Source organism: Ammodytes marinus (assembly GCF_949987685.1).
Source record: "Ammodytes marinus genome assembly, chromosome: 1".
Taxonomy (NCBI): domain Eukaryota; kingdom Metazoa; phylum Chordata; class Actinopteri; order Uranoscopiformes; family Ammodytidae; genus Ammodytes; species Ammodytes marinus.
Genome location: NC_137230.1, coordinates 8,342,771 through 8,365,835, shown reverse-complemented (window position 1 = coordinate 8,365,835; position 23,065 = coordinate 8,342,771). Strand labels below are relative to the sequence as shown.

The 23,065-nt window shown below is 41.8% G+C and overlaps 1 protein-coding gene across 1 annotated transcript; it reads right to left on the bottom strand.

The window, feature by feature from the left end:
* Positions 1 to 1,491: 1,491 nt before the first annotated feature.
* On the bottom strand, positions 1,492 to 21,453 carry neto2a (neuropilin (NRP) and tolloid (TLL)-like 2a; the record flags this gene model as incomplete). The annotated part of the gene is made up of 10 exons (XM_080033065.1): positions 21,426 to 21,453; positions 17,051 to 17,107; positions 16,643 to 16,786; positions 13,121 to 13,369; positions 11,646 to 11,693; positions 11,000 to 11,127; positions 7,289 to 7,517; positions 3,494 to 3,607; positions 3,235 to 3,365; positions 1,492 to 2,226 (listed from the first exon to the last, which is right to left on the bottom strand). The coding sequence occupies exons 1-10, from the start codon at positions 21,433 to 21,435 to the stop codon at positions 1,492 to 1,494; spliced, it is 1,845 nt and encodes a 614-aa protein (XP_079889191.1). The 5' UTR covers positions 21,436 to 21,453.
* Positions 21,454 to 23,065: the final 1,612 nt, after the last annotated feature.

Here is a 23,065-nt window from a genome sequence, read left to right as displayed (position 1 = left end):
TTTCCTCTAGTAATCTTTAATTCAGAACTGCTCTTCAACAGTTGGGATAAAATCAATAAAATCCTGAATATTTAACCCAAAAATATATCTTAAGGTCCACATTCAGAAATACATTAATGCCTAAAGCATTTTTATATTAATCTCTGCAAATACCTTGCTGCTTATTTTCTATCTGTGGGACTTACCTTGTTGCGACAGCTCCAGCCAACGTGTGGTGCCATTTAAAAAAAAACAATCTTTCTTGGATATATTGAACAGAAAAGCTCACACAAGGGAGTGAGTAAGCTCTCTTTTAATTCAACAGAATGAAATTATACAACCAGTGGTTCAAATCCATCATAAATGAGTCCCATATAGGCTACATGTCTGTCTTTAGGAAAACAGATTGTGCTTGTTTTACACACTCAGTTCATGGGGAAATGGAAGAAATTACATTTTCCCCTGGTAAGGGAATTTGGGAGTGGGATATGATTGCTATTTTTAATTCAATTCAGGTCACACGATCAAACATTTAATCCCTAAAATGATCACTAATTGCCTGAATGCCCATACGCTATAAAAATCACAGCAGAAATATACTTTTTCCCTCCTCCCCTCAATTTCTTACCAAAATAAGAGTCTCTTCATGTGCTCTTCCTGAGGAGAGACTGAATGGAGCGTTCCCTCTGTGTATGTGTGAGGTAACCATGAAATCTACAGAATTATTATATTAATATCACATCATTTTCATAATTTTTATATAATCTGATCATTATCCACAACAGCAACATCCTCAACTACTTCATCCTCAACGTTGTAACCACATGTCATGGAAAGGTCATCTTCATAAAAACATCTGAGCAACATTTGAAAAAGATTGAAGAGTTAAAAGCCAAGCGTCGTCATGAGGCTGGATAGATACTGATTTGAACAGTACAGTACACTGACAAAAATAAAGACTCAAATTATTAGAAGACGCACTATATATCATATATCTGTGCATGGCAGGTGAATACATGTAAAAACTCAATCGTGGACGTCTCATGTCGTTCTCTCTCTCTCCCTGTTTCCGAGGGGTCAGCTGGTCTTCTAGGCCACCAAACAGAGAGCAGTCTGGGTCTGCATGCGAGAACCCCCCTTCTGATATGTGTTTTATGAGAAGGAGAGATTAAATGAATATACCGTAAAACTGGATGAAAGTCAAAATGTCTTCAACCTCCCTTTCACTCTGCATCCTTTATTATCCTGAAGAATAGAACTATTTCTTTTCCCCCCTCTTTTGGTCCTTGATAGCTGTCTGCCAGTTCCCCACAAACTTCCGAGAAGACTTTGAGAAGAGAAGATCCTTAAGTGTCAACCACAGTACTTTAAACACTGCTTTGAAAGCAGAGGCAGCAGAGGGAATAGTATTGAACAATTTGAGATGATCGCAACTCTCCTTTTTCTCTTCTCTTCTTTCAGTGAGTGAATGTCCAGCGCTTTCTGCATTCCCCTTTTCCTTTTCAAAGCCATCTAGAAGTCCATGGACATGGAGCGTTGATTTGGGTCAACTATGGTGGTACTGTTACGAGCGCTGTTGCCGCGCATGCTGAGGGTTCCGCAAGCTCCTGCCATCCCAACGCCGATACCCCCAGCTATGCCACTAGGCCCTGCCATGCCCATTCCTCCTGGCATCCCCATTCCATGGGACATGGCCACTCCTCCACCTATCCCCACCGATCCTCCGATCCCTCCTCCAGCGATCCCTGAAGCTCCTCCTCCCATTGGTCCTCCTCCGCCTGTGGCCCCTCCCCCTCCACGCCCGTAGATCTCACAGGGGATCTCCTCCGAGACGCGGTCTTCGATGACCTGCTGGTCGCAGTCGTGAGTCTGTGAGTGCTGCTTGTAGCCGTAGCAGCTCTTCTTGTAGCTGGATGTGGAGTTGAAGGTCTTCATGGGCGGCGGCTTGGAGAAGTCGTTGTGGTAGGACAGTTCCATGGAGCTCAGGGTGGTGCGGCTGTGCTTCATGCTGCCTCCTCCACCCCCTCCAGTGGTCATGGAGCCCTGGGAGCCACAGTGGTGCTCGTGGACACAGCGGGACATGGTGGAGGAGCGCCGCACCTTGTGGAAGCTGTCCAGCTCCTCAGACAGGTCTGCCAGGTCAGAGGAGACCTCCTTGTCACGCAGGGAGAAGAGCTCGTAGTGGGGCGGGTCAAAGACCTCCTGGAAGCCCGCCTTGTTGAAAACACCGGGCCGGCGGATTACGACCTTGAAAGAAGAAGATTTAATTTAAGGGATTAGCAGACCATATAGTTTTCTCTCTGGTGTTAGTTTATATCAAGACAACAGATGAAATAACATAGCCTGACGATACCAGCCTGATATCACAAGCTTCACATTTGTTTCTCTGCTGCAGATCAGTCTGGACTTTCTCCAATCTCCATGGGTAGGACCCCGGTCAATTACCGGATTGAAGACTACATGAACCAATCAGGGGCTGCCTTTGACTAATGGACAGAAAGTGGGGAGAGCAAGGCCTTGCTGGAGGCTAGATTGACGACTACCTGATCCAATAAGAAGCTGCCTTCCAGTAAGGGTTGAACGTTAGGATTGGACACGGGCCCTGATTGCCGCAGTCATTTTTTTGACCAGACTGATCTGCGGGAGAGAAACAAATGTGAAGCTCGGCTGGTCTTGTCAGGCTAAAAACGGTTGAAAACAATTATCAAAAACAATAAATGGGCCACTTTCAGGGCCCTGAAAAAACTATTTTTCTTTGCGTGAAGGGGTTCAACATACATAAAGATTCATTAAGGCAATGTTACACCCTTAAACAAGAACTTACAACAGCTTTTTTTCAGATACCTTGTTCTTTTATTTAAAATATAACATTTATTTTTGTGCCATATCTCTTTCATTGATGGATAATCAAGTATTTTGTAGAGCTGTCATACTGGGAGTAATCCATTCTAGACCAATCAGAGACAACCATGTCTTCACCTACAGAAAGCTAAACAGAGCAGCCATCGAGAAATAGTTTTTGAGTGAGCAGTGTCCTCTGGGTAAAAATAGACGAGGCAGGTTAGTGAAATAGATGTTAAACCAAACAGAAACTAAAACTTAATATCTATTCAGATACACTGCATTATTTTTGCTGTGTCTCCAGAGCAAAGTGTGCCCTCTACTGTTCGGGAATCCCAACATCACTCTCAACTACGTGTCTCTTCTTTTCTGCTCTCCTGCTGAACAAAAGGTCAACCACAGAGGACAAATTACCTTTTTCCTTGGCTGCTTCATCTGGACCAGGATGGAGATGATGAGAAGGACCAGGACTATGCCTGATGACACACCGATGACAGTACCGTGGGTCTTAGTGATCTGATGGAAAATACCTTTAGATCGATTCTCTGGAGGGCGAAAAGGACAGGAAATAATTAAAAAAAAAAAAAATGGCAAAAATATGTTCATCCTGAACACAATAATGAACCATAAAACTGTTATTTTTTGGAATAGTTGGCAGAACAAAGACGCTCACCTTTGCAGTGGTTTTCATCCCATGGGTAGACACAGTTCTGCACCCCATTGCACACCAGGGAGTTGTTTATACACATGTTGCTGTGGCAGAAGAATGAACTGCTTGTACAGGGAGCTGCAGGCAAAAGACAATAATGGAATTTTAGAAAGAATGACAGGAAAAATCTGTCTCACGGTGCTGAGTAAAAGATGGCTTCACCGTGGAAGTGACTGGAAGCTATTTTGATGGTAATAAGAACGAAACAATAACGATAAAAGACAGTTATTTCTCCAAACACCAGAGGTCTAATAGAGAGAGAGGAAACACGTAGCAATACATCAGCATTTCCATCAGGGGGTAATGATGGGAGGAGATTCACTGAGCTGCAGCATTTCATGTCGAGGGAGTTTGAGATGCAGGAGGAGACAGAAGAGAGTATGGAAGGGTGGATAGGTGGAAAAACAAAGGGCATGCACACAGAGGAGGAATATGAAAAAGATGAAAAGAAAGGCAGAGTGCAGCTGGTGGTTAGAAATAGCTTGGGGCCATCATAGGGTGCAGCGGGCCGGGCAGGTGCTCGCTTTAAAGTGACAGCAAGCGTACAGAGACGGAGACGACTAGTAATGGATGCTGGCTGCCGGGCTCAAGAGATCGATGCACTGCAAGGCTGAGGGAAGATGCAGATGCCTGGTGTGGTACAGACCAAACACAAGCAGTAGAATAGTATGTCTTATGTACCTTAGGCTACGGTGTGATTTTGTTTTAATCATGCTTGAGGAATGCTAGTAGTATAATGTAGTATAATTAACAGCGTGTTTTGGTTGAGTTGTTTTTCCCATATAACTGGTGAAAAACGGTCTGAATAATCAAATGAGCTGTTGGCCCATGTTAAGTCGATTGAAAATAATTTTTCTTAATCCAGAACACAAGGCAAATTAGTCCTGGAGGTGATACTCAAGAACTAGACTGTGCAACAGTTGCAAAATGAAGAGCGGATGTGTTGACAACAACAACAACAACATACTTAGTTGAGAGATAAGTGAAGAAGAAAAGTCTATTTCTTCTTTTTTCAAGTCAAGACAGTTCTATTTATAGTTCAAAATCATAAATGACATCTGTAGTGAACCCCAATCCTTAGTCCCTCATTTGGTTGAAGAAAAAAACTTTAATCTGGGAAAAAAAAGGGAAGAAATCTCAGGGGGAGAGCAAAATAATCAAAATTCTCTTTCAGGGCCAATAGATGTGTGTGTGTGTGTGTGTGTGTGTGTGTGTGTGTGTGTGTGTGTGTGTGTGTGTGTGTGTGTGTGTGTGTGTGTGTGTGTGTGTAACAGTAATTATTATTATTATAATATGAAAAATAAGAATGACAATATGAGGTAGAGAGAATGCACACATACTGAGCCACACGTCCTCCTACATACCACAAAGAACGAGTCTATGCTCTGTCTTTTTTCTCTTTTAATGTCAAATTATGCCTGTAGAGAACAACCAAATCACAGTTGCTTTTAAACAAACCTTGCTCCTCATCACATCAAATCTTCTTGCACACAGTAAAATGTTAAACCTTTCTCTTGTTGCTTGTTAAAACGGTCTTTTGCCAGTTGGTTTTCTGTTACACACACACACACACACACACACACACACACACACACACACACACACACACACACACACACACACACACACACACACACACACACACACACACACACACAGGCTGTAGCCCCTGCAGACACACTGTGTGAGTCTTTATCACTGCTGAAACAGACAGTGGGCCGCTCAACCAGCTTCACCCCTGCTCTGCGGTCCATGGCTCTGAGCCTCCACTTCCCACTCCCCGCATGCCTCCTGTGCCTCAGGGTTAAATCATTTTGACAAAGGGGCATGTACATGTCTGTGTAAGGCTGTGTGTGTGTGTGTGTGTGTGCGTGTGTGTGTCTGGTGGAGTGTCCAACCCATCTATCTCTCAGTGAGCCTGTAGACGGGCTCCTCTGACAATGTGATGACTTCCAAACCGTTTAGGCGTCTCCCGCTTTCAAAATGAGGCCTCTGACAGGGTGTCAACAAGGCTTTACACACACACACCCACACACAGACACTCACACACACACACCCACACACAGACACACACACACAGCCTTAAAACCGAGTCTAAACCTTCAAAAAGGCCATGATGAATTGAGAACCAGGCAAAAAGTCCTCACATTCCAAAAATGTCCTCCGATGGTCAAAAGAAAAAACTGGTCCTCACAAAGATGCCTGCACAAGTACACCAACATGCACAAACGCATGCACGCACTCATGCACGCACACACACACACACATCAGTGTGTATCTGATGCAGTCTTAATAAGTTTAGTTTACATGTGAGAGGGGGTTCTGTCAGTAGATTATAGTACATTCAGGATGATGGAGTGCAAAAAGCATCTTGTTTTCTGAGTGACAAAGATGAATGGTTCCTTCTGGAGTAAACTTCAATTGCTGACTCGAACCAAATAAAGTTTGAGAGTTATTCAAGGGACTTCAGGCTTCTCTGAGATGAACTGTGTGATCAGAATTAATGAGGATCCAAATGGTCTTGAGGACCTCTTAGAGAGAGAGAGAGAGAGAGAGAGAGAGAGAGAGAGAGAGAGAGAGAGAGAAAAAAAAACCTTGCTGAATTGAAAAGGCCATTGAGTTCTGACTGCAATGGTTATGGCTCTGCTGATGAAAACAACATTAGCATTCACCCGGGGTTTTGGGAAGAGTGCAGGAGAATGTGGCAATTAATATCTCGGTCTACTCAGGCATTTAATGAAAATATTACAGAGTGCCAACAGTAGAAGAAAAAAAAACCTCTATTTTATGGGCAACCTTTAACAGCTTCTTTACGAATGTTTCTTGTACTTTAAAAATGATGACTTTCAATAAATAATGACTTCTAGATGCCATTTACCCTACTTAGCATTTTGTTTTTGCCAAAACAGATTAATTTCTATTTTCCTGTGGTAAGAGACCCATGATAGGCATATTATCATGCTGTGACATACACCACTGAAAAGTATTTGATGCTTTCAGTTATTTACAAAAGCTGGAGAGAATAATTGCTTTCTCATATCTTTGCTCTAAACATGGCACAGCGTAATTAGCTTCCATTGCCGAAATTACACTTCAGTGTCTTTTAGTAACTACTGAGGCAGGCTGAGTGCAGGACCTCATACATCAACTGTGTGTGTGTGTGTGTGTGTGTGTGTGTGTGTGTGTGTGTGTGTGTGTGTGTGTGTGTGTGTGTGTGTGTGTGTGTGTGTGTGTGTGTGTGTGTGTGTGTGTGGATGGATAATGTTGTGGATGTTACAGTAAAGTGATGACAAATGAGGTCTTTCGTCGTAGTCCATTACAGAGAGTTGCACAGTCATCAGGGGAAAGGGAAACTGGAATAGAGTTTTGATTTCCAGTGCTTGTCAACAAACCAAACTACACTATACAGCAGCAGAACTGTAATATGTTTCACATGGGCCCTATTCTTCATAGCGATCCCATGTGAAAGTAACACAGGCCAAATAGATAGTCCATAATTGACTAATGTAATGTCAAAGATGCACTTCCGAAATGCAGTCCTTTCGGTTGTTATTGTATTAGGTGAAGACAGTTACACAGAACCACACAAAAAGGGAACAATTCAAAAGCAAAAAGCGTCAAAGCATATGCAAATGAATTATAACTAAACAAATATAATGTTAATAGACACACCCGCCTCATTTATCACACAATTCAACAGAAATGATTAAAAACAGGGGTCCGGGCCTATATGGTTGTAAAAAATAGACTGTCACTCACGGTCAACGAATGAGGTGAAGAGCATGCGGAAGCGGCTGAGTCGGCTCTTCTCGTCGGCCCACATGCGGACCACTCCCACCCCGTTATCCAGCATCACGTCATTGGCCACCGTGCTGCAGAACTTGGCCTTCAGGTTCTCGATGGCACTGCTGCCGTCGTACACCGCCACAAAGTTCTTCTTGCACTCATTGGAGTGTTCCATCTGATATTCCATGAAGCGCAGGTAGATCTGTGGACAGACAGGATATGCACATCAACGTGGAGGCAGGGTTTCTATCTATCTATCTATCTATCTATCTATCTATCTATCTATCTATCTATCTATCTATCTATCTATCTATCTATCTATCTATCTATCTATCTATCTATCTATCTATCTATCTATCTATCTATCTATCCATCCATCCATCCATCCATCCATCCATCCATCCATCCATCCATCCATCCATCCATCCATCCATCCATCCATCCATCCATCCATCCATCCATCCATCCATCCATCCATCCATCCATCCATCCATCCATCCATCCATCCATCCATCCATCCATCCATCCATCCATCCATCCATCCATCCATCCATCCATCCATCCATCCATCCATCCATCCATCCATCCATCCATCCATCCATCCATCCATCTATCTATCTATCTATCTATCTATCTATCTATCTATCTATCTATCTATCTATCTATCTATCTATCTATCTATCTATCTATCTATCTATCTATCTATCTATCTATCTATCTATCCATCCATCTATCTATTATTACAAATGTGAATGAAATCAGTAGTATTGGATAGGAATATAGAGAGGTTAGAGGATGGATATAAGATACATTGATTCATCAATATCACTATTTGAAAGCATCCGTCCTGGTGCTACCTCCTCTGTCTCCCTCAACCTTTTTCTTTTTCTCTAAGATAGATGTGTCTCCATTCAGTGAAGACCGCAGGGACCGAAGGCTAGTGAGCTGAACCGGCAGCTCCTTCACACACATTTAGAGTAAGAGTGTAAAACTGATATGCTGTGCTCAGGTGGTCCGTGTCAACATATGAAGTTGGAAATGTCCACGTTTTCCACCGAGATGACATCTGACAATGCAGTGGATACCAGTGGTAAATGTAGACAAGTTCCATGATACTACAGTGTAGAGTGTGAGTTGTCACATTTCTCTGCAACATGGACAACAATTCTCAAACTTATTTCTTATCTGTGATGATGACAACTCAAACACCTGGTAAATGCATCGTTCTAGTATAATAAGATAACTTACGATTTAATGAAGATCACTTGATGGGACTACTATTATAAAACTGACAGAAATACACCAATGTGTCCTCCCAATTCAGGAAGAAAAGGCTTAATTATTTCCATCTGGGTAGACATTTTCACAGCAAATATTACTAAACTTGTTACAGGACAGGGATAACTCATAACATTAGCAATACGCCATTACAGATAGCAATTCTATTGATAGGTTCCGGGAACTGGCTCACCTAAAGGGAATGAATTGTTAATAATTTTATTTTTCACACCTTTTTTATTATCATGTGTGAAAATGTCTATTTACAGAGCCTGTGATTTGGCTTGCACCTGCCTCTAGAGGTCCTCGGTGAGTTTCTGGCCTACACATTGACCCCACTGTGACTAGCCTCTACATGTCTTGTACAGCGGCTTGACATTCACACACTGGTTAGTTGTGTTAAGTTTCAAACCCCAAAGTAATGACATAATGAGACCACATGAGGAGAATCAAACTTTAGCACGTGTAGCACGCAGTCACATGTAACCATGAGGCAGTTACATAGCTGCTGAGTGTGCTGGTCTGTTCCTTCTGCTTCGCTGAGCTAATATATCTCAGTGCAGCTGGTAAAGCCAAATCCGTTTCATTGCTGCCTCAAACCGCACATGTAGAACGTGGGGAGAAGTGTGTGTGCGTGTGTGTGTGTGTGTGTGTGTGTGTGTGTGTGTGTGTGTGTGCATTTGTGCTTGTATAGCTATCTTTGTGAAGACACATTTTTGTTTTAAACTATGTAGTGATGACATTTCTGCATTGTGAGGGCATTTGGCTGTGCTTTTCCTCACCACGTCAATGGACTGTTTGATGATTTAGACTTAGTATTAATGTTAAGGTGTAAATTGGGCTTAGGTTAGAGGTGTTGCAAGGGTTGAGGTTAAGCATTTGGTTTTGATGGTTAGCGTATGGGGCTGAGGGATGCTCTATTTCAATGAGGGTCCTCACAAATGTAGAAAGACAAGTATGTTTGGGTGCGTGTGTTTGTGTGTGTGTATGTGAGAGAGAGAGAGATATAAGTTAGTCGATGCACGTGTGATTCATGTATGAATGTTAACACACATATGCATAAAATATGACCTTGTATATGAATGCATAAGTAATTTATATGTGACATCATTATGTAATATGTGACTGTTTGTTTGCATTTGATGCTTAACAAATGAGATGAGCTGTGTGTCTCAGTATATCGTGGCCAGTGTGTAGCACAACGACGTGCTGATGACTCATTTAGTCATCATGAGGAAGAAGCAGAGCAGCAATGAATCAAAGATTCAATTAGATTTAGGATTTCCTCTTAAAAATATTGAATATATCATATGAGAACACATCAATGGACTTTCACTCTTAGCTTGAAAATGTATTTAGAATCTCCAAGGCTGTATTTTATCAACAAAAGTGGTCTTCCCTCTGTGTACTGTATTTTCAATGCTCATAACTAGTCTATCCTATCCTATCTGCTTGGTTGTCTGTTTACTTAATTACCGTGCTTTGTCCTAAAATATAAAATCATTTAATGATGGCCTTTTTTTAAAGTGGTGATGAAATACCTAGAATATGTTGATACTGTAATGTTGTTACCAAAGGAAGAGTAAAAGAGGAAGAAAGGTGAAACAGTCAAAGTAACTGACAAAAATGGGAACACATTGAACAGAATGATAGTGGGTGATTTTAGAAATGAAAGCTGTTCCTTCTCTTGTTTATATTCAGAGCATTGCCATTTCTCCTCAGATGTCTTTTTTTGGATGATTATTCATATCTATTTTAGGATTGACTGCATGTGTCACCAGCGAGATGAGTTTTTGTATCACGTCAGGTTGAGACAAAAAGGCAACTCCAAGAAGTCTTTTTGCTATTTATAAGGATTACAAAAATAAGATAAAATGTGTTCTTTGACAGAAACACACACACACACACACACACACACACACACACACACACACACACACACACACACACACTAGCCACCTGGTAGCGATCATTATCCACTCAACGTTCAGCCTAGTAAGCCTGCAATTGGGAATGTAAAACATGAAATTTATATCTAAGCAACCATTAGAATTATATATAAGATTAATGTTATATCATGCTTGCTATCATCAAACCTTATAACTGCTCTGCCTGCACTTTCTATTCACCTTTACAGAAGGAGGAAAATAGGGTAAGGTTAAGCAAACACCAGAACATAATTGAATTGGCGATGATTCAGTTATAAATATTGAATGTGGGAGAGTGTCAGTGTCTTAAAATAACATCCCTAACAGAAATGAACGAGCTCTTGAATAAATTAATATGTTGTGAGATCTCTGGATGTTTTTTTCTTCAAATATGAGTTGAAGGATACGAATACTAATACTAATACTAATACTAATACTAATACTAATGCTAATACTAATGTGGCCCCCTTGAACTGACCTTAGACTGAGGAGGGGCCCTGATGGTCCAGATACAGTCCAGAGCATCACCAGGCTTCACTTTGTCTTCCTCCTCCACCTGTTTGGAGCGGATAATCCCATCCCAGCCGCCGAGTTCAAACTGACAGTCTGTAAAGAGACGGAGGAAGAAAAAGTTCAGGCGAAAAAGCAATAAGAGAAGTGTCAAAGACAGGTAGAGAGGGGTCATATGGAAGTACATGAGAGGAGCAGCAAAGGGAAGAGAGGGGGATGTAAGCGAAAGGGTGGAAAAAAAGAGCAGAGGAGAAAGGCTGAGAAAAGCCAGCATGACAGACAGAGAAACAGACGGAGGGTTTTATTCAAAGAGTTAAATGGTTTATGGGGGGGATTAGGATAAAGGACAATAAGAAGACACAGGAACAAAGGAAGAAAGAAGAGGAAAATAGCAGGTAAAATGGTGTGCTCTTTCAGGGGTTTCAAATTGTGCATGTTTACCTACGTACGTCCTTTCACTTTGTGTAACATTCTATGCTTGTCAATGTACATTTGTGCGTTCAGCATTCACGTCAGAGGCAGTGATGGCCTCCGGTATGAGCTTCTGAGCACAAGAGACAAGCTCTTCAAAGGGGATCAAACAAAAAAAATGCAAAAAATACTCAAGAGCTTACCTGGGATGGGGTTTAGCAGTCCGCCCACGTGCAGATGGAAATCAGGGTCTGAAAGAAAAAAAAGATTTGAGAAGGCACATTACTTTCAATCCACACAGCAGAAATAGGTAAGGAGAGAACAGGAGATAAGATCCCATTAAGGTAGGCCAGATAAAGCACAGAGGGGTCCGTTTGAAGCTAATATCTGTCGCCTGATGGGAGACACTGATTTCTAGGCATATTGGGCTCAGATTCAGGAGGCTTTGGTCTTGTATGCCGGTCTGCTGGAGACCAGATGCATTGGGGGCTGTGGATGAACAGCCAACAATTATTTTTTAGTGAAGAATGGTATCTTTTCCATCACACTTCAATCAGATTCTCCTCTATATTTTACGGGACCTTTGGACAACAGCGGCAGTGTTTTTACGACACCAGGGCCCAAGCTTGTGCCAGCAGCTCATGCATTAGTTTAGGAAGTGAGTGAAAGAGAGAAAGACTACAGGATCCACCGCAATGAGGTAATGTGTTCATATGTGACATATGTGAGATTAATAATAGTAATATGAAAATGGTGAAGCAAAACTGGGTGAAGCAAAACTTTGAAGATTACCGTTTATAATCACAAGATGACGCCCAGCTTTTCTCTCTCTGTCATGCATAACTCTGATAGAACTTTCTCTGCAAAATAACTTAGGCCCAGGCAATTCAAATTTTGACTAACGTGTCTGAATGAGGTTTTTGAATCCAGGCTTCTCTACGACACTAATTGGGGCAACGTCGATGGTGACAGCAACTGTAATTTCATTCCATTTTGTACACTTTTTTTGTCATGCAGGAATGCTTTGTGAAATTGACCAAGACAGGGTAATTTGCTTCTGGGCTGGTTTAAGAGTGTTTCATTTAGTGGGGATGGTGATGTGGACATGTGCTGTTTCAGGCATTCTTTGTTCTGTAGTGGGTGGCATTTCAAATAGTGAAATATATTTAAGGTGCTGCGAGCTTTCCTTTGCGATGATTTTGGTGCATATTTGGCAGATAATTGTTGTTTGTTTCAACTCTTACTGGCAATGAACAAACAATTTTCAGACAATGGATCTAATGCTATATATTTGTTGGGAACCCATTTTGTCTATCTTCTGTTACTTTTAATCCTGCCTTATTCTACTTTTCTAAGATTCCCGACCACAAAAAACCTTCACTTACTCTTCTCTTGTTGTTTATAATACCGGTTAACACACCTATCTACAGCGTGAATTGGAGACTAAGTCACACATACGCACCCATGAGAGTCTGGGCGGGAGGAATGAGTGTGTCACTAATGCATGCGTTTATACGTATGGGAGGCCAGAGGCATAAAAACAGTATGTGACCATTTGTATTTGATTGCCGTGATAAAGTAATTTAATACATTCCATGTAAAACATCTCGCAATACAATGTATGGCCCACCCCTTGTGGCGTTACATTCACAGCAAATACACAGTTTGTGTTTCCTACCTGCAATGAAAGTGTACTTGATGCGGAAGCCGAGGCCTTCCAGCTCCTCGTCGCTGGTGAACTTGATCCACATGAAGCGTCCGGTGGAGGTGACCAGGCCGGGGTTCTTTCCCCCACAGAAGCGATCGATGATCGGGGAGAACCCAAAAGGCCCGTCACGGATCTCAATGTGGTCGAAACGGCACTCAAACGATGGCTCGATGTAGTAAGTCTTATCAAAGGCCAGCTGGATCCTCTGTCTAGGGAGAGCTTTGGTGAACAGGGGAGTGGGAGAGTGGGAGAGAGAAAGAAAACACAAGGTGAATACAATTTAATTCTAATGATCTATATTAGGTTTGTGTACCGAACTCTGGACCACAAATGGGATGGGATTCTTAAGCATAAATTCGAGGCAAAGATGAGTTAATTTTTTTTTAAAAGTTGAACACTTGGATTATTACAACTAACCCTTCAGCTGACAGTATGGAGAGCAAACGTTTCAGAACATGGGCTGTATGTAATATGTAACAGTGTTGGTCTCTGCTAAAGTTGTGTTTTTTTTTCAGACATAGCTGACTTTCTCTGTATTTAAATGTCCCATATTGGGGCGTCCTTAGCTCAGTTGGTAGGGCGTCCCCCAGCAGCAGACCCGGGTTCGATTCCCGCCTGCGGTCGTTCTCTGCATGTCACTCCCCTCTCTACCCCATTTCACCTCTTCGTCTCTTCACACTATCAATAAAGCATAGAAATGCCAAAAAAATATCTTTAAAAAAAATGTCCCATACACCTTTAACCAGGCATGACAGATCATTCATGAAGAAAGCCACAATGACTGAAAGATATTGGCACCTGGTGCAAGAGAATGAACAATGTCCCTGTTGAACAACAGTATTCAGTTGAAGTATTGAGAGTTTTCTCTCCTCTCACAAGCATCACAGATGAATCTTAAGTTGAAGTCAAATACTGATTCTGGCACTTTTCAATCTGATGCTCATATTCAACTAAACCTTCATGATTGGAGCAGTAAGTCTACACTGAATAATTCAGAAAGAAAAAGCTGATCTGCATTTACTTCCAAGAGACATTCTGCTATGCTGTTCCAGAACAACACAAGGTATGCTCACAAAGATTGAAATAGATGTTTAACTAATCAGTTCACCTAGACTTTGTTTATGCTTGGGATGGGATAGTATTATATTATTTTAATTGTGGAAAACAACATAGTTTCTGCAACTATGAACTATAGCATGACAGTTCTGAACAAGTAAAACTGTCTATATAATGCTTATTACATAACATAAACACCTGAACATACGCACATATGCAGGAATGCCTCACATAGTTTCACCCACGTTGCACACACATGAACACAAGTACACACAATCAGAGCCATGGTGGGGCATGTCAGCATTGCTGTTTCTGGGTCAGTGAATCCAAAACACTGCATTCACAGCATGAACAGTGGTTCACAAGTTCATCCGTCATGCATATCCAGAGTATTTTTATAGACTGAACGGACGCCGCTCTTTAATAGCATTTGCTCCCCCCCACACACTGAGGAAGTATTTAGGGCAATTCATGCAGCAGTGAATCTTACTAAATAAAGATGCTGAGGGTGGGAGGTGGGGCTCTGAATCATCACTGGCATGGAAAAGCCAAGCACGCCCCATTAGATAACAGGGATGGCAAACATTGGGATGCAAACATGTATGGTGATAAAAGAGAAAAGAAAACAGCGTAATATACGACCTGACGAAGCCCTGTACTAGTATGTTTAATTTAACAGGAAACTATATTTAATGCATTCAAATCAATAAGAGAAAGACATTTTAAGAAGTACTGTAAATTAAAGGTTTACATTGTTTTTCAGATTTATTATTATTATTATTTTTAGTATTATCCTTCCCCAGCACATTTTTAAAAGAGTAATTGTCATTTCCTGTATTCTGTTGCCCCTTAGCATGCAGTTCGATCATTTTCTGGCTAAAGCAAAAAGCCCAAATGATGGTATTCTGTAATTCCAGAGGAAGTGGCTATAAATGGAAAAACCTAAAAGTTTAGAAATGGACTCAACGACTAATTCAGAGCCATCTTTAATAATAACCTATCATTGTTTATTTAAACTTGAGGATCTCTTTATACTCGCATGCAATGCATTTCTGTAAAATTCATTTATTTTGTCATTAAATCAGTGAGTGAAGTGGCGAGGACAACTGTAGTCAGTCAGTGCATTGGGAGCGGGGTCAACAGCAGTACATAGTAGCAGTACAAATAGTAGAGAGTGTGCAGCTCAGATAAAGTAACACAGACACTTCTCATTTCTCCGTGTGAATTTGTGTCTCTGTTCTCTGAGTGTTCTCCCTTTGAACAAGCAACAAGCAGCTTGTGTGCCCGCACTTGCTGTCTATTCATTCCCTGGTGTGTTTATTCTCTCTCTAACTTTCTACCCACATCTCATACGCTCACACAGCATGACAGAGAATGAGCAGAGATTATAATCACTGATCTATTGAGCTGATGAACTGGGGGACATGACCCTAATCAATGAGCCACACACACGAACCACAAACTATTATTACAAAGCTAACTGATTGGCACAAACACCTGTCTCTGTCTCTACGAGAGGCGCTCTGAAATGAATATGACTATAGCCATTCACCAGCAAATGATAGCAAATGATAGGTTCCATCTGTCGCTTCTCAGGCCCTCTGCGATTGCACTTCTGCACAAAGCAGCAGGCTGCCTGCACTGCGTGGAGGCTTATTCATCATAGATAGGCCTATACCTGATTAGTCCACAGGGGGAGCCCTTGAGCCATGTGTAAAATCTATTCCCAACCACCACCACTACTGCTACTGCAAGAGCAGCACCAAACACACATCTCATCTGTATGGAAGGCTGTGCTTTAACTTTATGAACAGTTCATCGATTTGCTATCAAAACACGTCAACACAATATTCCAGACCTCATCTCCTTAAGCTATCCTTCTCCCGTGCGGCAGGGCCCACCACCATTACTGATGGGATGAGATATTTCTGGTAAACAGTAAAGCGTTGACAAGGAAAATTGCAAATACAGTGATATGTCACAGAAAGGCTCAGTTAGGAAGCAGATGTTCATTTTCTTTTATGTTTTATTCAGCGGCCGAGTCTTCTGGCACACACACCCTCTGCCAATAGAAATGAACACAGCAGCACTACTCTGATTAGGGCCAAGAGGCTATATACCACAATGTGAGACGTACACTCTCCATCATCTTTCAAAAGGGTTACTGTATATCTGTGGGGTGAAACAAACTCAGGACAGGCTCATTGGGAAAATGTCAGGCTGATTGCCTGCCGGGGAAGGGGAACAGAAAAATCAGATATGGGTGAGGTGGTTAATATAACACAGTGTCAGTCAGAGTAATGAATGACATTCACTGAAGGAGGCAATATGTTGAGAGGGCGGAGAAACTGTGTCAGCTGTTTCTGATGACAAATGCTTCACAGAGCAGAAGATGGAGAAGTGCTTTCTGGAGACAATAGGGAAATGCTGCCTTACCTTCCAGGATGTAGACACACTCCTTGTTGGGCGGGTAGGTGTTGGGGTAGTTCGGCGAGGTGAACACCCCGCCGTTGATGTTGCGGACCCATGTGCCACAGTCGTTTTGGTTGGGGCTCTGGGCGCCATGTTCGCTGGGGGGATCTTGATGCAGAAAAAAGGCAGAGAGAGAGAGAGAGAGAGAGAGCAGATGAACAGATGCGTTATTGAGTCGGGGGGGATCAATGGGAGAATGATTGGAAAGGCAGTGAGTGGAATGAAAAAGCAGGCAGCGCATTAAGAAGGAAAGGCAGAGAAGAAGCTTTTAGTCCTATGGTAAGAGTAGGGATAATTTCTCTTCATTTTAGGCAGTTTCTATATGGGTGAGCAGCATTAATGGCGCATATGATTATTTGAGCTCTGGCTTACCTTTATTTCTCTGTGCCAGAGTGAAACCCTCTTCTATTAGAAAGAAGAGTATCCACGCTGCAAAAATCAGATATAACATATTAGTGACAGGTGACATGAAACGGTGTTTATGTTATTGTGACACAAAGTTAATTACTTAACATCTACAAAATATTTTGATGAATAGAGAGTAAGATAAATCAATAAAAACATTGAAGGAAATCCCTGATACAATTGGATAGTTTTCAAAAGGCATTCTCGAAAAAGCAGGAGATCTGAGTGAGAAACATAAGGAATACTGTATATCAGTGCAGATACGTCTTTATAATACTATCTTCAGGATATAAATCATACAATTGTCAATACAAAGCATTAATCACTGGGCTCCTAGATACTAATGTGATATCCATATGAATTGTTGGGGTTTAAAATATCAGAAAATAGTTACAGAAATGCCATCATTCAGTATCACAAGTGTCTTCCAAACTTTCTACACACCAACATATGAAATTCACTTTCACAGAAGACAAAGACGAGCAGAACATTCTCACGAGCAGAACATTCTCAAAACTGGGACACGTTTTACCAGAAAAAGGGCCTCAATCGATCATCAATAAAATAGAAATGTATTAATTGTTTAAACTGTACACTTAACAGAACACAAACTCGATTAAAGGAAGAACTAAAATTCAACAAGTATCAATATTAAATTGGTGGCACCAGAGAGAGTACACACAGAGACATTACCATTATAGGCCTGTAGATACTGGGGTATCTTTTGCTCTGCTGAATAAGATTGTGTCAAGTGGACCTGTAAGAGTCGCAGCGTCCTTTATGTTCAAGATAAAGATATAGGATTACTTGTTATTTTGCCTGGCGTGGCTTTTAAGTAGACGTAGACATTGGAGCCTAAGGTTTTAACCATGTTGCATTCTCTAACATATCTGTTGTTGAGATGAAACCTAGGCCCATCGAGAGCACTACTACAGTAGTTTTGGTAGTAGGCTAGTTTTATTGGATGTCAAAAGCATTACAAGTAGGGGAAAAGTGGCTGTAAAGCATTGTCAAGCAGTAGTAGCAGTAGTAGTAAGATGAGCAAGTAGTAGTTCATTAAAGAGAGTTAAAAAACCATCAACTCTTATCCAAAACCATGACACTCTAACCTACTAATCTACAGCCTCCAGGCACCACAAACATAACGCATTAGCAGACAAAAAAAACAGGATTAGCCTACAGGCTCCAAGGCTTACAGCAGCACTGATGAATAGACAGGCATATTGGGCAGAGCACGGCTACAGACAATGGGTGAAATATGTTTTATTACAATGATATCCGCACCGAGGGCGAGCATGTTACTGCTTCTGACACTGCCTTGCCCTGATAAGCCCCTGTAGACCTGATCCCCATTGAGTTTATAATAGGTTGGTTGGCCCGCTAACATCAAATTAAAGAGCGAGCGTGAGCCTGGCACGTTGCATAATGGCACCCGGGAAGGCTGGGATGGAAGAAGAGAGAGAGAGAGAGAGAGAGAGAGAGAGAGAGAGAGAGAGAGAGAGAGAGAGAGAGAGAGAGAGGAGGGGGGTGGGGGGGGGGGGGTCTAATGAACAAAACTGCATGGTTAACATAGGCAGTGAACACATCCGCATCAAATGAGCATGCATGTTTGAATGGACTCATTTTGGAATGCACACACAAATGGCCCCCAGGCTATGGCTTACTCATTACTGCTATCTCCGTTATCTTGCAACGATGTATAGTAGGTATGTGTATGAGCTACATTCATGCACATTTAGAGAAAAAGCCCACCCAATGATCAGAAGGATGCTGCAGGCTCTCATTATAAACCATTACATCTTGCAGATAGCAGGGACACTGTAAAGTGCTGCTGCCCAAAACTAGGCTGGGGATCTTACTTATTTTTCTAAATGGCTGTTGGTTGGAAATGTAAACAAAACAGTTAGTAACCGCTATTTCCTATGTATCAAGCATATAGAGTACATTTAAATTAACTTAATGGCAAAAGTTGCATAGGCATACTTTAGATTGGGATCTGTAACATCTTGCTACATTGTAAATAAATCAACTGATACGTAGGCTACAACTGAATGAATTTGTGCAGATTCAGGTTGGCGTGAAATACAAAGGGTTAGCCAAGACTGTCCACAGGCTATTTCACAAAGTGGCATCACTCTTAATATATGCTGCCATCCTACCTGATCCATACATTTTGACAAGCTCAGTTCCTTAAAGACAAATGTCTGACATTTAAAGGCATCCTGCTATCCCACTACAGTGAATAAAGCTTCATCTGACCTTTTGTTCATTTTAGAGGAACCAAGGGAAGAATTACCCCCAGGTTCAAACCCAGCAGTTCTAGGCCATGTCATTTCATTTTAACATCACTTCTCACTTGGGCTTACAAGCCAAATTGAGGCTGTAATCTGTTTTTCTCTCTCGGAACAGACTAGATATCACCAAACACAGAGTAAAAGAGGACTAAATAAGGATTAAAAATAGACTCATTTAGTTTAATGATAATGTGGGTTTTAGCCTGTATCCACTCAAATAATTTGGCTTCTAAAAGATAAATTACAATTACAAACAAATAGGCTTCCACACAATCAGGTAAGACAATTATAGGTCTACCATAGTAGAGCCGCTGAAACAATTTAAGTCCATGCACAGTGTAGGCTATACCATCATTGAAATGATTACTGCACAGTTTAAGGAGTGAGGCCATTTTGGTATTTGACAAGTGATAGTAAACCTGCAGCTAATCAAGAGCTAATTAGACCGTATGTTAATTAGCCGAAAAGCCTATAAGCAGTTAACTCTGCGGCTGAATAGCAGCCTTTGGCCTTAAACACAACCATGTAGATAAGCCTGTAATAATTTACCTGTTTAACCCCATAGCTATTGCGTTAAACCAGTCATAACCAAGAGTCAAGAGCCGCTTCACTGAACGCATCAGAAGGTGTTGCTGTCTCGTGCTGCGGCACGCGCCTCAGGTGTTAATGGCGCGAGTCAGTGGATGCGACGGGAGTCAGCACCGCGCGCAGGCTGTCGCGTGTGCAAACCAAGTCTGGGCTCTGAACTTACGGAGCTTCCTTCGCCACGGAGGAGAAATGTTCTAATGCAGGACCCTACTTGTAGAAAGCTGGAGGAATAGGAGCTGCTGCTTAAATAATATTCACAAACATGGTGGTTTTACATTAGCCAAATTAAAGACGGAAAATTTAACTTAATTAGCATTAAAACCTCCACATGAGCTTTCACACTTTGCCATAATCCTGGGGACGATTTAGTAGGCTATTTATTCAGAACATTTTCTTTTTCTTTTTTTTCTTCAGTCAGTTGAATATGCAATCAAACGGTCTGCTTTAATTCTCCCTGATACTTTTCTTTATCGCCCCTGTGTGGATTTCAAAAAGTAGCCTATTTGACCTATGCTGTCCATTATAACCTACTTGTTAAGGTTAATCACAATCTTACACTCACGCATACTGGTATGAACAGAGGCACACCTCACCGTGCCAACACTGGCTGCAAGAAGGGACACCTCTCTGGTTCTTCTGGTCCCATTGTACATTACGCTCCAAACGGTCGAACGTATGGGAGGATTACAGTAAAATAATAGGCCTACATCCAGTTGATTTGATGACATGTTCAAAACCAAAATAGAATCAATCAATGAGACGTTCGAGGAAGCATTTATTGTTTTGCTGTTCTAGTGTTTCCACATCGACTGAGATCTGGTCGCTTAAACCAACCAAGACTAAACTCAGATGAACCTGTTCGTCTTTTGCTGAATCTCGGAAAATGGGAAGAAAACCGACAGACGCTGCAACTTGAATTGGTTCATTATAAATCAGTGGTTCATAGCAATTTGGTGCTACGCCCCTGGCAATGGCAATCATTAATGTCGGCAATAACAAAAAAGAGAAGATTTGTCATAAACAGTCACGAGAGAGCAAGTTGATTCTTAAATGAACAAAAAAACGTGACAAATACAGATGTGGCACAGAGCGGTATAGCCTACTACACAGATGAGATGGCCACTTTGCATTAATTTACCCGAAAATTGCATTCTTTGTCTCAGTTTATGAGAAATACATAGAAATAAAAGAGACTAAATACAGAGACTGGTGAAATTTAAATATGTTCCGAAGGGGATCCATAGTGAGTAGCTTTTTCCTAATTTCGTGGCACTCTTATTTCTTGGGGTGTTGAAATCCACATCACATGCAAATAGAATAGACACCATGCTAAAAATGAAAGGTAGAAGGGTAAATATATTTAATCCAAGCTCATTATAAACTGTCGTTGCTCTCTCTGCTCAACTGACTGGACCTTGACGCGCGTCATGATAGTCGGGCAGCTCGTGTTAACAACTCACCTCTGTGCATTTCCTCTCACGATGTGGTTCCAACCCAAAAGCACCTTTTCTAAAAACACCCTCCTATTCCTTCCATGTTAGGGGTCCACTGGGCTCTTCACAAAATCCAACTTTTCTCCGACAACAGTACATCCATTACGCAGAGAGAGAGAGAGAGAGAGCGAGAGAGAGAGAGAGAGAGAGAGAGGCGCGCTCCGAGAAATAGAAGTAACGGAACCCAAGCGCTCCTTTAGTAGGCTGGAAGATGAACACTGCTGCTGCGAGCCTGTCAGCCGGGCAGCGAACACAGCCCCCAGTGCGACCGCGGGGGAGATGGCATATGTAGTAGGAGGATGGACCGATCCAGGCGGGCTGACGCGCTCCAGGAGAGGTTAGGTATCCAAAAGACGCATATGGATGGATGATGAATGGAGAGCGACAGAGAGAGAGAGAGATGGAGAGATATATAGAGAGAGAGGAGATGGAGAAGCAAGAGAGCCGCTTGTCTGCGTCTGCTCTCGGTCCGTGTCTGAACTAAGAAATGCTCCTGAACGAGGCTCATTTAAGCCGTGGGCGCTGCTTACATCAATGAGTGGTTTGTCGTGAGGGTTGTCAAGGTAGAGACAATGAAGAAATCCCTTTCCGGTCTTTCAAAATAAAGCGTCACTTAAAAAAATTACGTAGCCTATTTTCTTCTTTTAAATGTACACGCACACAACACTAAAATGTTTTATTGACGTGTTGTTATAGGCTCATTATTGGGGAATTATTATGTTAACATGCCTTGCTATTATTGGGGAAACTTAGATCTATGCATGCTGCAAAAAGATATACTTGTGAGAGTTAGACCAGCCTCTTGCGAGATTCAAATGTGTTTGCTTTGTTTTGCTCAGATCAGTTTAGACTTACTTCAATCTTCGTGGGGAGGAACCCGTCAAAAAAATGACCAGGCCATTCAGGACCGGCATTCTGACCTAATATTCATCCCTTATAAAGGCAGCTTCTGCTTGGTTCATGCACAGTAGGCGCCAATCTAGCCTCATGAGACTAGCAGCATCTCACAAGCTTATTCGTTGGTCTGTGTTTATTCTAACGACTACATGAACCAATCAGGGGCTGTCTGTCTTCCACTAACGGATGGAAAGTGGGGAGGGCCCAGCCTTACTGTAGACGATTGAGGAATACATGAACCAATCAGGTGCTGCCTTCTACTAACTGACGGGTCAGGGCTCCTCCCCAGGAAGATTGGAGATAGTCCAGAATGATCTGCGGGAGAGAAGATAATTGAATGAAGCTATTGAGATCAGGCTGGTCTCATCAGCCTAGCAAACAGACATGCAAAATGAATGCATGATTGGACATTCTGGATACTCCTGCTTTTATTTACTAAAACAAAACAGAGTAGGCTTCTATATGTATTTTGCCCAGTGCTCTACACACTGTCTGTAGCCCGGTTTGTGATTAAATAAGGCAGCAAATAGGCCCAGTATAGGCTACGATACTGTTCTTAAAAAAAAAAAAAACTCCCCCCAGATCATTGCTAATGTTATTCTCAACTTTCAATATTAGCAGGAAGTTATGTCATTCTCATAAATTCATCTAACACATAACAGAAACAAGCTAACAGACTTGCAGCCAATAGCCTAATATAAACCAGTCAA